The following is a 16,219-nucleotide window of genomic DNA, read 5'->3' as shown; positions in this document are numbered from 1 at the left end:
GAAACTAGGGAAAAGGCTCTGGGCTGCACAGAGAGATTTTAAGTTGCTCTGATGCTTTGTGGATTGCTGCTGTTATGGTCTGTTGGGCTATTTTCCTGCCCATTATTGTTAATAAAGGAAAAGCCATCATGCCAGCTCACAAGTGTCAAGGCCCATTAGTTTTTCTTTAACCATTTCAACAGATTGAAAGTATTGAAATGAGGAATTCCAAGGTGTTTTGTCAGCAAATCTGAGGTGCTAGAGAAAACGTGGGCGTAAAAGCAGAAGAATGTAATAACCTGTCGGACGTGTGAGGGGAAGGGATAGTTCACCCAAGAATGAAAAATCTGTCATCTTTACTCTCTTGTCATTTCAAACCTGTATGACTTTCTTTCTTCCTCAGAAACCAAAAGAAGATATTTTGAAGAATGTTGATAAACGAACGATGGCGCTACCCATTTACTTCTATTGTATGGAAACAAAACCACTGCAAGTCAATGGGTACCGCCGTTGTTTGGGTATCAACAAAATATCTTCTTTTGTGTTCTGCTGAAGAAAGATAGTCATACAGGTTTGAAATAGGGATGTAACGATTAGCGGTTTAATGGTTTACCTTGATAATTACGTCCAACGGTTAGTCTTAATGCATCATTTAATTACGGTTAAACCGTACCTGTGTTACGGCTTGAAAAACCCTGTTCAGCATCAAACAAAGTTATCAATAGTACAACATAGATGCAACATGAAACGTAGGTTTTGTTCATTTATGTCAGGAGAGGAAGTCAGGAGGATTGACATTCGCAACAAAATAACGCGAGACGTACCAATTTATTCACTTCTGCTCCTGTGAGTTTGTGATGACAGTGCTTCACTAATTAGGACTTTAATCCAAAAATGTGCACATTTGTGGACATTTAGACATACTGACACACGTTTACTTCATATTTCTTTGTACAGACCAATCATTTCTATTTATTTTAAATTAAATGATGTGATCTGACGAGTTTGAATCTCCGTTCATCTTTCTTCTGCTATGGGCGATGTTTTGAGCACAGTTTTTATGACGCTTTCTCCTGCATGGGTCCTATTTTATGGGCGGTATTTTATAACGGCTTAGAACTCTGCTCAACCAATCAGAATCAAGGACCAGAATGGACCGTCTGATTTAAGATTGTTTAATCTTAAATAGGAAACATTTACCTCATGCTCCCAACATGCCATGACTAATGTTATTTATTTGATGTAAGTCAAACAAAAGTATATTTACAGGTAAACTCAATATAAAATTTGGCTTTTTTGACATTTCCAGAACATTTTAATAAACACCGTGATAATATTGTTCACTATAACCGTGATCTGAAATTTTCACACAGTTACATCTCTAGTTTGAAATGACAAGGCTCAGAAAATGATGACAGAATTTGATCTATCAGTTAAAGGCTGCAAGTGACGTGTGGAAAGATGTAAGCCCTTTATAAGACGTCAATGGCCTGAAACAGTGTTTTTAAGTCTGAACAACCGTCCTGGAATCGTAAGACCTCTTGGATAATCTATGTAAAAGATGAGAAAGAAAACAAGAGATGGAAGATAAATGGCATTGCCTGTGAGACATGAAGTCATGGCTGATGAGCTGCCAAATTAGCCTTGGTTAGGGATTTGATGACTAACGTGAAAGTAATCGCTAACACTAGTCATCACATAGCCAATTGAGATTGATCTTGGCTAAACAGTTCTGGATGGTTCTTTGCTGTTCTGTTGTGGTTTTTGGGATGTGAATGCATCCCAGTCCAGGGTGAGGACATCGGATTGTACAATAGGCATAATTATAAAGTTATTGTGAGGAAGATCGTGATTGATGATAAAAATCTGCCTGAGATGTTTGACTCAAGGGCTGTATGATAAATACAAAATAAATGTTTCTTTTTGTTCACTATAAAGCTTCCAGTAACCAACATCATTAGACATCTATCCATTGTCTTCCAGTATCAATTTCATCCCTGGTCTGGGACAGCACTCAGCTTTCATTAAAGGAAAAACAAATTCCAGTTTTTTGGGAAAAGAAGCTATGATTTATACATGGGTTTACTTATTTCAGAAATATCTGGCCTGCCAAGCATAAAAATGGTTTAACCCACCCCAAGACCCAATCTAACCAGTACAGAAGTGTATAGATAAAATCCATCATATAGAAGCACATCTGGAAAGGCACAACAGATGCAAACATGTTCGCTTTGTATGCTTGATCAAGTGCCTGGCAGCTCTCAACCAAGAGTTTGTTGACGAATACCATCGCTTCACTTGCCAACCCTCCCAGTCCCGCCTATTTTCGCACCCAACCGGCCGCCACCACCCACCCATCATACGGAACTTGTCGACTTGGGCTGGTGACGGCAATAGTTGTTCTTTTTATGGTGGGAACGTTGACTTTATAGCATTTAGAAAATAAACGTGTGTTGGCATTTTGGATGAGCAGGGTGGCACCCATGTGTTTTGGCCTCAGTGATGTCCTTAAGCTGTCCACACAAGGGTGGCTGTATGCAAAGTCAAGTGCCACATTCAGTGCCAGGGCAGGGGAGAATAGTGGGAGAATTATGCTTTTTCCCGTCAGCTGCCTGTGTGGGAGTCTTTGAAAGAGAAAAGGAGGAGGGAGAAAAAAGGAGCTAAGCAAGCTTTGGAATCGATTAGCATTCGGATAAATGCAGCAAGGAACTTCTCCAGAGCCCAATATTTAAGGCGGCTGCCCCGCAAGCCCAAACGGCACAACACGGCTCAGATCAATAGAGCTATTGTTTGAAGTGACTTTGGTATTTTTGATGTGCTTTTTCTTTGTGTGTACATTTAAAATGCTAGTTTTTTTTAATGGCATGATTTAATTACCCTTGATCCCGGTGCTTCAGTGAAAGATGAATGATAGCACTTTTTAACCTTCGCAATTTGCTCCGGCCTAGAATGTCAAAAGTAATTGCTAAACAAATCGCTTGATGTTCAAGCCAACTTTTTTCCCACCGACTTCAAAAGCTGTTTTTTTTCTGGTGGATGAGTTACATTTGCTTCAGTTGTTATAAATTTCACTTCTACTGTAGCGTTTGACAAAAGTGGATGCTGAGCCCATAAGCGGAGGTTGTTAAAAGCTTTGCTCTTTCTGTGGTGTCATTACACATTGAGACGCATTGAGTTGTGAGGCTCATGCGGGTGATGTGACTTTCAACCTGCCTTGTGTCTTTTTATTACCGCATGAGATATTTTCCCCCATTATTTTTAGCCGTTCTTTACTGTAACTCTCAATAAAAATGGCAAAAAAGCCCAACCCCCAAAGTCAAGGAGAATAGACCAACACATTGATTCGTGTTGCGTAAGGAGATGGCTCGATCTATCTATGACTGTAAAATTCCCCTGAAGGCCTGCAGATGTGTCTCTTCCTCCTCTTCTGGTTAGTCTTGTTTTAGCCAGTCATTGGAATGACATCGTCATTCTGGTGTGTTTATGGACGCCTTGAATGTTTCAGTCTGGGTGTTGTGTTTGGACACTCGTTGCATCGGGGTGTTTGCAATGTCTCATTGCACGCCAGTTTAAATACAGGAGTTTTCTCATCTATGGCCCTCTGTATGGTTTCAAATGTATGCAGAGTTCATTTATATATTCCATAAACAACTTGATGACAAACATCTCTGTTTAGAATTACATAATCACAAACCCCTAATTATGGTGTGAAGTAATTCAGAATTGCTGGTGTGAATAATTGCCATGATGCATGAGGAAAGTGAGTGGTGCTTACCTGTGCAGAATTCGTTTTGGTTCCTTTGATATGTAAAAGTGTTCTTTACAATTCGATGTGTGCTTGTAAAAGTGTTTGGAGTGGTCGCTTCCTGGCACATTTAAAATAGCCCATGATATTTTGTTTGCTAGATTTGACTTGAGACATCATTCATCTAACTCCAAGTCTATTATATTGTTAGAAACTATTTCAGATTTACACACACTTAAACTGCATGTACGACCAAAGCAAGCTGTGTATTTCTGTGTTTAAATAAACTGCAGCATAGACTAGACTTAATGTTGCATGATTAAAATCTTACTACCTTGGCTAGAACCGTAAATTAAAAGATCATTATCCAAATATGTCACACAGACACATTAACTGCCAATAAAGAATTCTTTATCGTTTCTGGATGATACGAGTTCAAACAAAAATTCTTTTGGCACATTCATGTCGTTCCAATCCTGTATGATATTTTTTTCAAAGAAAACACAAGAATGATCTCCTCGCATATAATAACTACAGATGGGGACGGATATGATGATATCTGCGGAAGACTTTGCTGTATTTTTCACTGACAAAACATCATCCATCAGCAAACAATTCTCGGTACCTAAGACCTTGGGAAACACCTCCCACACTTCAACCATCGAACTCTCCTCTTTCACCCCACTTAAGGACACTGAAGTCACCAGGCTTCTCTCCAGCCACCCCACCACCTGTCCCCTTGACCCTATCCCCTCCGATCTCCTTCAGGACATATCTAGCTCGCTCACACCTGCACTCACACACATCATCAACACCTCCCTGCTCACCGGCACTTTTCCATCCACATTCAAACAGGCCCAGGTCACGCCCCTACTGAAGAAACCAACATTAGACCCTTCTACTCCCGACAGTTACAGACATGTCTCTCTCCTCCCATTTATAGCAAAAACACTTGAAAGGGCAGCTTTCAACCAGGTGTCTTCCTACCTATTCCAGAATAACCTTCTGGATGAAAAGCAGTCTGGCTTCAAAACAAACCACTCCACTGAGACGGCATTGCTATCGGTCACAGAAGCACTGCGGCTAGCCAAGGCGGAATCTAAATCCTCGGTCCTGATTCTGCTAGACCTATCTGCAGCGTTACGGCTCACCACATGATCACTGGGGTCCCTCAGGGGTCGGTGCTTGGACCGCCTTTTTTTTTCCATCTACACGACATCACTGGGACCCATCATATAGGCACATGGCTTCTCATATCACTGTTATGCCGACGACACCCAGATCTACGTCTCGTTTCACCCAGATGATACCACTGTAGCAGCTTGCATTACAGCCTGCCTCGGGGACATCTCAGCTTGGATGAAAGACCATCACCTCCAGCTGAACCCTGCCAAGACCGAACTTCTCGTGTTTCCAGCACACCCTACGGTCCAACACGATTTCAACATCCATCTTGGCAATACCACGATCACCCATTCCAAAACAGTCAGGAACCTCGGAGTCATATTTGATGAACAGCTGTCCTTCAATGATCACATTGCAAAGACAACACGGTCATGCCGATATGGCCTATTCAACATTAGAAAGATCAGACCCTATCTCACGAAGATGCGGCACAACTCCTTGTCCAGGCGCTGGTAATCTCAAGGTTGGACTACTGCAATGCTCTCCTTCCTGGTCTTCCTGCAAAGGCTATCAAACCACTTCAGCTGGTTCAGAACGCAGCAGCACGCCTCATCTTCCAACAGCCCAAAAGGGCTCACGTGACTCCCCTTTTCATCTCTCTTCACTGGCTACCGGTTAAAGCCCGTATCAGATTCAAGTCACTAATGCTTGCTACAGGACTATCACTGGATCTGCACCGGCTTACTTCCACACTCTCCTGCACTCCTACACCCCATCAAGATATCTGCGTTCAGCAAACCACCGGCGGCTTGTATTGCCTTCCCATAAGGGCAGTAAATCGCTCTCCCGTTCTTTCTCATTCAGAACTCCTTCCTGGTGGAACATTCTTCCTAACTCTGTCCGTTCAACCACATCTCTCACAATTAAAAAACTACTTAAAACCCATCTCTTCTGTGAATACTTGACAAACAGATGAAAAAAAAAAAAAAACTTTCCTTCAACAGGTAGTGGTCTAGCTTTTGTTGAAACCAGTAACTTTGTATTGGCACCTAATGTATTATGGCTCCTGTATGAACTATCGCTTATTGCTCCTAAACTCTTTGTAAGTCGCTTTGGATAAAAGCGTCTGCTAAATGTCTAAATGTAAATGTATAATGTAAATATGATATATGTATTTGGGAGGGCCCTAACCTCAGTGGTTCCTCCGAACTTGGAACGACCGCATCTTGTCCGGGGAGAGGGCCCGGGTCCAGTGTGTGCCCATTCCCCCCTGTTATGCTGTGGTAAAAATAGGCTGATGGTGCGGAGTTTGGCTGGAGAAGGGATGCTGCGAAAATGTAGATAGAAAATGCTGTGAAATTTGTAGGGGTTTTCTCACGGGCTAAAAGATGATTGGTGAGATTGGTTATGGAAAGCCAGCCGGGTTAGTTATCTGCACGTGCTCGTCCCGAACTTTGTTAATGAAACATCATATAATGAAAATGAATTACAAAATTATAACTTTGTGTAAAGAATTTAAGAAATGTTTCATTATTCACTTAAAAACTTTGTCTGTTCTAGCTCTCCTTATTCGTGAGAATAAATCTTTGGAATAAATGGTTGAGCAAGTGCACAAAATGGCCAACATACATTTACCTCTCAGTTACCAGCCCAGGGATGTAAACCTTTAAAAATAAAGGTGCTTGAAAGGTTATTCATAGCGATGCCATAGAAGAACAATTTTTGGTTCCACAAAGAACCATTTATGGCTGGAATACACAACTATACTTTTTACTTTTTGAATTTTTGCCCAGATTTTCAGTCTGGAGTTGTTGCAGAAAGTCTGCGTCAGTCTGCAGATTTCATCATGTATTATTTTCTACGCAAACGTTCAAAAAGTCTGCAAGTGTATGATGTCTAGATTTTAAAAGTCTTGTAGTGTATGCCAGCCTTTAGCGGAAGTTCCAGCCCCATAATCTGAAGAACCTTTTTTTATCCGCAAAGAACCTTTTGTGAAACAAAAAGGTTCATTGGATGTTAAAGATTCTTTTTGGAACCATTTAGACAAAAAAAACTCAAAAAAAAAAAATCTACATTTTTTAGAACCATTTTTGGGTGAACTATCCCTTTAATTTTATTGTGCAGTGTGCAGTGCACTACGATGCGATGCAGAGCAAAAATTATTTATCTGGTCACAACACAAAATAATAAAGTTAACTTATCCTTTCACAAAAACATAAGTGGGATGACCATGAAAAAAAATAAAGTCTGATACTCTCAATAAACTGTACATTTAGAATTACTCAAAAAAGTAATTCTTAAATCTTAACAACAAAAATAGATTTTATTTCAAAGATGTATCCCTTATTTGGTTCAGTTACATTATTTTTCTTTCATTTTGGTTAAAGAAAAAAAGGAGCGAAATAAAAAAGATCTCAATTATGTTAAATATAGTTCCCTTATTGTTAGTAATATGGTTTTCATTTAATTTACTAAAGCACCAGAATCATATGACACACTGCTGTTTAAATGCTAATCATTTCACTGTAATTTCTCAGTAAGGCGGGTTTTCTCAAAACAAATGAGAGCAGTGGAATTGCTTTGGTGAACGTGTGCATAACTGTCTTGTGACAGAGGAAGTTGGTTCTCTAGAGACGCTCTCTTGTCACTGGCTCCTGTTTGTCTGTGAGCACACACACACACAAATAAACAAGCCCAGCTGGATTTCAGAAGAGACACAATCTGCCCAGTTCTGCCTAATCCAGTGCGTGGGAAATGAACCAAACCCTTCTGACCAGCACACGGCGCTTCTCTCGCTCATTCCTTCTCCGAGCAAGGCCTGTGCATGTTAAAGTTTGTAAGCTGATCTTTAGGTTTGCCATGTCCTTGAGCACCACCCTAAGTGTAAGACTTTTACCTAATGTCCATCATGTGGAAGGTCAGCTGACTGTTAGCACAGCATCCTGCCCTGGCCCGCTGACACACGGGCCTGCTGTAGCACAGTGTGGGCCTTTGTCCAATGACTTCAACATCTGCTCTCACACCCGGCCATTCACTCGCCCTCAAGCGCACACATTTCTAGACTGAAATTGTGAGTCGTTTGGTCACTGTCGGTATTTATGCGAGATACGAGGATGATAAGATAAGCGCAATAGACTCCGATGGTCTTTGTGACCTTTTTGGAATTTACATCTTTAACATCCCGTCCTGGTTGAAATGACCTCGACAAAAACTTGTGTGACTATATGACTTTCTTTCTTCTGTGGAACACAGTGGTGTTTTGTCCATACAGTGGAAGTCAATGGCGATCAATGTTGTTTGGTCACCAACGTTCTTCAAAATATTTTCTTTTGTGTTCAGCAGTAAAAAGAAATATCTAATATTGAGGGGAATTATCCACATTGTTTTGTTATAGACCAGTTGATGTCCTGGATCCGGTTTTTAAGTCCCTAGTCCATCCTTGGCTAAAGGTCATCTGAGCGTCATCGTATCATCCTTCGCATGTCCAATTCTCAGCCAGAAAAATCGGATTACTTGCACCAGTGAAATGGGATGAGGCCAAGCGGTGACCTCACTGCGTTTATTCAATGCCCCTTGATCATTACAGAAAAAGAGAATCTATTGTGTCCCGTCTCCGACCAGTAAGAAGATTACGAATAACCGTTCCACTGGCTTTCCTATCAGGGAGACATAGACGTGGGCTGCAGGGCAGATGAGGAGATATGAAGAAATATGGTGTGCGCGAAACGTCTGCGTTCAGCAGAAGCGAATCTTCAGATTTATTTGATATAGATTCCCACGCTCAATAAAATACATTTTGAAAGGAAACCATTTATCTGAAAGGGCCTCACGTCGTGCTGCAGAAAGCACATATGTTTAGAGATATCAAGAGCTAAACGTGTGAGCTTGTGACTTGTAAGCTAGCTTACCACAGCCTAGAGTAGATTTACATCTGCTTACTACTCAAGCAATGTGACCATTACAATATAACAATATCAGACTTTCATTGCACGGTATCTTTGGCGAAACAATTCATAATTAAATTAACGATATATATATATGAAATTGTTGAAAAAATTACTAAAATAATGCTATCAGTAAAATACATATTTTATTTTGTTTATGTTGTGTTCTTTTCTTTTGACCAATGAATTGCATATAAAATATTGAGTTGGAGGAAGCGATTGAAACCTTTGTGGCTTGTAAGGTAAAATGTGTAATGGATCAAATAGCAGCACCTACTTTGTTGAAAAATCAACCATATTAGTGCTGGATTATATATGATTTTATCATGTGTACTATTAACACAACAGGTACCATGATTATTAATATCACAGTTATTGCATCAAGGGGCATTTTACGGGCATTTCTGTCAGTTTCAGTGACTGTAGAGACTCTTGTAGAGATTTTTTCGTATGTAAATTACGTATCATTTTGTTTCAGAATCTCTAAAAACGTCCCCACCACTAAAGACGTGGAGCCCCTGCTGGAGATTGATGGTGATATTCGCAGTTTTGAGGTGTTCCTCTCCTCACACACACCTGTTCTTACTGCTCGGGATGTGGAGATGTTTCTGCCGTGCACAGTCAACCTGGATCCCAAACTAAGGGAGATCATCGCAGGTACATACATACATGGCTATCTAAATAAGAATGAACGGTAGACTTCAAAGCTTATTGTAATGGCTACCGACTAGAGATTACACACTATTTTCACTCCAGGATATTATATGACATTACTGCGATATCAAGTGGGGAATAGATATTATGATATATTGCCACTACAGTGATATTTATCAAATTTTTATTTTGTTCTCAAAATCAAACCCAAAACTACTAGGAATGTAAGGATATCCAAATATCAGTTTACAGTAAGACCTTGGTGTAATGCTTGCGGTACAATATTTATTACAATATTTAAAAAGACAAACTAAGACTTGGAAAAAGTAACATAAGTGTTATTATTTTTATTTATTGAACTTTGCAATGATGTACAACTTAACCATGTCATATCCTGTTCTCTTTTCTTTATCATCTAATCATAAATGTTACTTTGAGGTATGATGTATAGTACGAGATAGGTCAAATGACTTAAAACTATATAATATACTAATAAAATAATAAAACTGTACCAGCTGAACCTTGACAGAGGTAATATCTATTATATTTTTACGTTTCATACAGTCATGTTACCACGATAATATCTAGATCATTTTGCTATTGTGATACCATGAAATTGGTAATATTGTTAAATCCCTACAAACTACCAGTCTGATCTCACGCAAATTCGTAACTATTTTATAAGGTGACTAAATCGCATGTATTTGTACAATGTGAATCATACAAAAGGGCACTGACACGAAAGCAGATTGTACTAAACCGTATGAATAAGATTTTCTTCATATGTATTCATTGAAATACTCTCATAGAGACAGAGAGATAATTTGTATCCATTGTGCGTCTTATACCAAAATGTTAAACAGGTGCAATATGTGTACACCTACTATGTTGAAGTGTCAACTGGATACTGCCGCTGAATTATTTACAAAGTTATTATATGTGTAGCATTAAAGCAGCAGTTTTTGATTAACAGCGGCCACTAGCGTTGTATTATAGATTTGCCACGAATCGCTCAGTCCAAACATGACGGTGGCCATTCTCATGTTGATGCAGGGAAGAGATTTTGCAGGCATTAGAAAGACTGTAGAAAAAGTTATGTCTTATGTTTTACATAAAAGAAAAGGTTTGTGGATTTTAGGTTTAAAAAGAAGGATAAAAGTCAGGCAGGAGCTTGGACCTGCGTTAATATTTTAAAGACTTTCTAGCAGAGACGCGTTAGGACCTGCGGTACTAAGGCTTTTAGCAGATACTCACAGATATCTATGTAGATACTTTCCAGTAAGAAAGACATTGTAGAGAAAGATTGTCTAAAATCACCCCAGAGGAGATTGCTTTGATTCGGATCAGTATGTAAGTGACATACTAACATCCCAAGATATGTTGTTGTTGTAATGTTAGCTGTGTGATGGAGCAGCTTTGAGCATCATTGTTTATCTGGAACCACTTTGATATTTTACTCGTCCAGATATTTGAGAGAGCGAGTGAATGCGCATTGGAGCTGAAACTGGAGAGCGAGCGAAAGCACGTTTTACTCTTAATGATGAATAAACTTTCAGTTAATCCGCGGGTCACATGCAGAGAGCACGATCCATACGGATCACGCATGATCCCGCGATCTTTCGATATAAATAGCTTATTCTAAGGTATTACAAACAGAACGGTTCATTACGTAAGGTCTTTATACACCATAATATATTGCATTTCTGTCAATGGATCCTCCTAAAAACGCTGTATGGTTCCTTTAACACAATATCACAGTTGTTGTCAATATAGGTATTATGCGACACCTCTACCACAGTCTTAAGTTAACCCTTAACATAGCACGTACATTATAGCTCAAACAACAGCAAAATGAGCTTTTAACATCAAGATCATGGGTTCATTTCTTGTAAATTCACCCAAAAATGAAGATTCTGTCATAATTTACTCGCCTTCTTGTCATGTCAAACCTGTATGAGTTTCTTTCTTGCACAGAACAGAAGATATTCTAAATAAAATTGTTGACTGAACAGCGATGGCAGCCAGTCACTTGTATCGGTTTTGTTTCCATACAATAGAAGACAATCACTGCCACCACTGTTCGGTTATAGACATTCTTCAAAATATCTTCTTTTGTGTTCTGCAGAAGAAAGAAAGCCCTTCAGGTTTGAAATCACAATAGGGTGACTAAATTATGACAGAATTTTCATTTTTGGCTGAACCATCACTTTAAAGTTTGCAGAACGCAGTATCATTTGCATTAATGTAAGTAATTTTAATGTAAATACACAAGTTATATTTAATGTTTAGTAATTCTTGATGTATAGGAAAGCAACAAGTCTTATGCCTGTTCGGTTTATTGCAGTAGGTTTTATTGCAAGAGTATGAGCTGATATTATCAGATCACATGATCGGTCATCTGCACTGTTCTTTGAGACAGCAGACGTTGTTTGGTGCAATGTGACAATGGACTCAGCTTGACAAAGAAACCTTTATTTGCACAGAGAGATGAGTAAGATCTCCATTGTGAAACATCACGGAAATGATCTCCGAAATGAAACATCACGGAAGCTCGATGAGCAGCTTGTTTCTGAGTCACCCAGCCAGTCTTATTTTGGTCTGCCTGGCTGACTCAGAATAACGTTCCCCTCCAAATAAATCCTCTCTTATGATTTTGCTCTGTCAAGATTTGAGGTCAAAGTTAACAGAGTTTCACTGGAAGCCATTTTCCCAGTTGACATGCTTTGTAGTTCTCCTTTTATTGGGAAAACTCAACTTTATCCTCAACATTTTTTCTCAGAAAATCAAACCACATAGGCCTTTCCTTTCTAACATGTAACTTACTAAAAATGCCTCGTTTGGCTGAAGACGCCTTTGAGTGGGAGGAACTGAACGCCTTTAAAGTGCTGGCCAAGATTCGTATCTTACTTTCTTCTTCTATTTTTCTTTTTTATCTTGCTCCTTTCCTCCTTCAATCTGTCAGATGTACGAGATGCGAGAGAGCAGATGCACCTTGGAGGAGTCAGCTATCCCACAATGCCCCTGCAAGATGTTTCGGCTCGGCCTCAGTCTGTGTTTGGGCAGCAGTCTTTGGCGTGTTCTCCTACAGGCTCTTTTACTGGGTCTTTCCCCACTGGTGGTGTGTTGTCGCCCAGCCAGCCCCACAGCAGCTACTTCAGTGGGCTTACTGGTCCCCAACACCCCTTCTACAACCGGGTGAGACTCTGGTTACTGAGTTACTGAAACATACCTGTATTATTTACCTGTATAAGCATGTAAGTGCACAGTAAAGTCATACATTCACATTTTTAGAAAATATTATGTAAATAGTACATAGAAAATATATATATATATAGTTTTTACTTTAGTTATATTTAAAAAAATATATATATATTATATAACAACATGACAAATAAACAGATTATAAAATGACAAAAGCATATACGAAAACTGAATATTAATAAAACTCAAATCAGAACTATAATAACTCTGGTATGTATATGTTATTATTTTATTTATTTATTTTTTGTAAATATGTGTTATGTATACACATGTTTGTGCATTTATACATACACACCCCACACACATATATTATATAAACAAACATTTATTTTGGAATCGATTATTCACAATTAATCGATTTGACACCACTAATAATTGTTTAAAAATGAAAGACAAATTTTAAATACATTATATACAAACATAATTAAGAACTATATTTTTTTATTTATATGCAACAATGCATATGCTAAAAAAGTATTGCAATATTTATCAACATCTTTATTTTTTCTTTCTTAAGTAATTTAAACGTCATCTAGGGTCCTTATGAACAAATCAGTATTTTAAATCGTTTTATTAAAACAGATCAAAAGAACCAAACCTTTCAAAAGGACTAATTCACTGAAATAACTGTCTAATCTTTCAGCATTTTTTAAAAAGAGTTTACAAGAGAACCAGGTGTGGCGCTGGAATGAGATGTGAAACTGCCGTTTCTAGAAAACTATACAAGCAATTAAAATTCATTAAAAGATCATCAAAATATTCATGATATTGGCATTTCTGACATGTATCCCAGTCTTTTCAAGCAGTCCACCTATTTATGTGCGGTCATGGGTGTTTTTATTTCATGCTTTATTTCATGTGACACAAACCCTTCTCTGTTCTTCATTTAATTGATTCCTGATAATCATCTTTCTCTCCATCTCTATAGCCCTATTTTCCTCATCATGTGTATCACCTGCCCCGACATTACCCTGGCAACCCCCATCATGCCCACTCACGTCCACCTACTAAACTTCATAAGGACCCCAACATGGGACTAGTAAGTACACAGCTAGTAGGTACTTGTAAGTACCAAACTTGTAAGGACTAGTAAGTACACAACTAACTGTGAAGCAGGCAGGCATATACTTTTTATGCTTAGTGCAAATGACAATATTGTCTTAGGGGATCAGTTGACATTCTTTGTTTCAAATTCTTTATGACTTTATAAACCGCTATTGAGTATTAGACTTTTTACTTGAAACAAAGTTCAAGTTAAAATGTTAAATTATTGCTACTGTTGATATATGGCATCGTATTTAAGCAACCATTGTTATGATTGGCTTGTGTTTTGCACAGGAAGTGTTAGAAATAGCAGCAGCGTTTGGAACACCATTCATGATTCACATCTGTCACTTTCGTCCATGTCAACCATCTCCCCTGCCCTCACTAAATGTCCATACTAAAGTTTTTGTGTGTGTGTGTGTGTTCTTAAACTCTTTTATCATCTGGTTCTTCTGTCATCCATACTGTGTCCCTTCATCAGGATGTAATCAGAGAAGACTCCAGCGAGGGTCTTCCCTCTCCTACATCCCCCTCTATGGTAACTTAAGAAGTGTGTTTGGTTATGTATATATGTGTAGATACGATATGCAGTAAAGCGTTTTGTTGTGACACTCAAACATTTACACACATGATCCTAGCGGCATGTGACACTTGAATCTCAAGTGGGGCTATAACAATAGCTTTCCTATAAGTGCCCGACGCTAGTGAATAATTCTCTACTTCTGGATCATTGCACCTCTTTTGCTTTTTGACTTTTCACACATTTGACTTTGAAAGTGAGTTAAGTGCATTGAAAGTTGATAATTGGCAGTGTGCCTGGGTAAAGAAGTCAATTAGTTAAAACTTTAGGGGGTGAATGAAGCTCATTAATGCAGTAAAGCGTCTTTGCTGCAGCACATGTGAATATATCACGGTCATTCACACTTATGGGTAGCGATGCGTCGATGTGGGAATTCTGGCTGATGCTGATTGTAAGATAATTATTTTCGTGTTATAGGTGATAACAGATTTGATGGCCAATATTATAACTCTATACTGTTTTGTTTGTTACAGCCAAAAACTAAAACCAAAGGGTTCAGATTTTTACATGCAACACCGTTAATCAAGCATCGGAACATTTCTTTTAAAACTTTGAGTTGAAGAAAAATATACTGTTCACCGTTTAAATTTAAATAAGCCATCATTAATGTCATTTACAGTCTTGCCAGTTATGGTTTATAATATAATTTTTAATGGCCAATACCAGTAATGGAGAAAAGTGTGTTTAAAACAGTATAAAGCAGGTTTAATTCCAAGTCCAAAGGTTTGAGATTGCTGGTGAAAATGCTTTTAATTCTGAATTCTATTTAAATGAATGTATTTGTTTTTATTATATGCATAAAATGTGATTAAAATGCTGACTTTTATTCAATTGAAATAATTGACATATATTTCAAAATGTTCTTGGTATGTCTCCCATTACTATACTACAACATGTACTTAAGCTGCACAAGTTTTTACAACGTCTTATGATCCATGTTATTCCGGCATGACACATGGTATAATGTGTATGATATTCTTGTGTGCCATAGTGGTAGCAAAGTTACAAAGTACTATGATGTTAGAATGACCAATGTAACAGAATTTATTTTTGATTTGGTGTTTTTTACAGTCAAAGTCACGCATTTAATGTAGTCTCCGATTTTGTATCATACAGCATCAAAATTACTTGAGCAATGAAAATTTGCTTAAAAATGTCTTTGTTCTGTTGAACACAAAAGAAGATATTTTGAAGAATGTTGGAAAGCAGTTGAGGCAATACCATTGTCATTTTTCCTACTATGGTAATCGATGGTGGCCAAGCAAAACCAAGCATTCTTCAATCGAGGCCAAGCATTCTTCCAAACATTTATCTCGGTGTTCATCACAACAAAGAAATGTATAGAGATTTGGAACAACTCGAGGGCGAGTAAATGATGACACAATTTTTATATGGCTGTATATGTACCTTCCCTTTGAGTATTACTGTACACCACTTCATGCATCCCTATCTAAAAATCTATAATCAGATTTAGATGGAGTCCACAGACTTATTTGGTAAAAAATTTGAGGAATGGTTTTAATCATGGTGATGATTAAAAGAAGCTTAAAAAAACACAATCAAACACACAAGAGGTGGGGAACATGTAATTTTGCTGAATGGGTGTTTTGTTCACACATACTGTGTGTGCGCCTGCCTATATGCATATCTTTGATCATTTCCTACATATTCTTCATTCCTGTACTTATTTCTCTTCCACACTGTCTGGATTTGTGTGCGTGTTTCCCACTGCATTCACTTTTCATATTCCACCCCCATTCATCTCTGTTGTTTCGTTCGTTCTGGACTCCCTCATTTGACTGGCCCTCTGGTCTGTCCTCCATCATTGCTTTGTTTTGTGTCATGTGAAAGCCACGGCCATCAGAGGTTGTATGGATTAGCATTAGC

At 38.4% G+C, this 16,219-nt stretch overlaps 1 protein-coding gene across 6 annotated transcripts in view; it reads left to right on the top strand.

Annotated features, from left to right (window-relative positions):
* kidins220a (kinase D-interacting substrate 220a) overlaps window positions 1–16,219 on the top strand; it is a 52,068-nt gene that overhangs the window by 25,584 nt on the left and 10,265 nt on the right. For 4 of the 6 annotated variants that reach the window (XM_056767962.1, XM_056767964.1, XM_056767963.1 and 1 more), the window contains 4 exons: window positions 9,272–9,450; window positions 12,410–12,642; window positions 13,637–13,747; window positions 14,234–14,290. In XM_056767962.1, coding sequence (XP_056623940.1) covers window positions 9,272–9,450; window positions 12,410–12,642; window positions 13,637–13,747; window positions 14,234–14,290 — 580 coding nt within the window. The remainder of the gene's footprint in view (window positions 1–9,271; window positions 9,451–12,409; window positions 12,643–13,636; window positions 13,748–14,233; window positions 14,291–16,219) is intronic. The other 2 variants (XM_056767961.1, XM_056767965.1) reach the window with 2 other exon arrangements.

The sequence above is a fragment of the Triplophysa dalaica genome, chromosome 15 (genome assembly GCF_015846415.1).
Source record: "Triplophysa dalaica isolate WHDGS20190420 chromosome 15, ASM1584641v1, whole genome shotgun sequence".
Lineage (NCBI taxonomy): Eukaryota > Metazoa > Chordata > Actinopteri > Cypriniformes > Nemacheilidae > Triplophysa > Triplophysa dalaica.
This window is presented reverse-complemented; position numbering and strand designations above follow the sequence as displayed.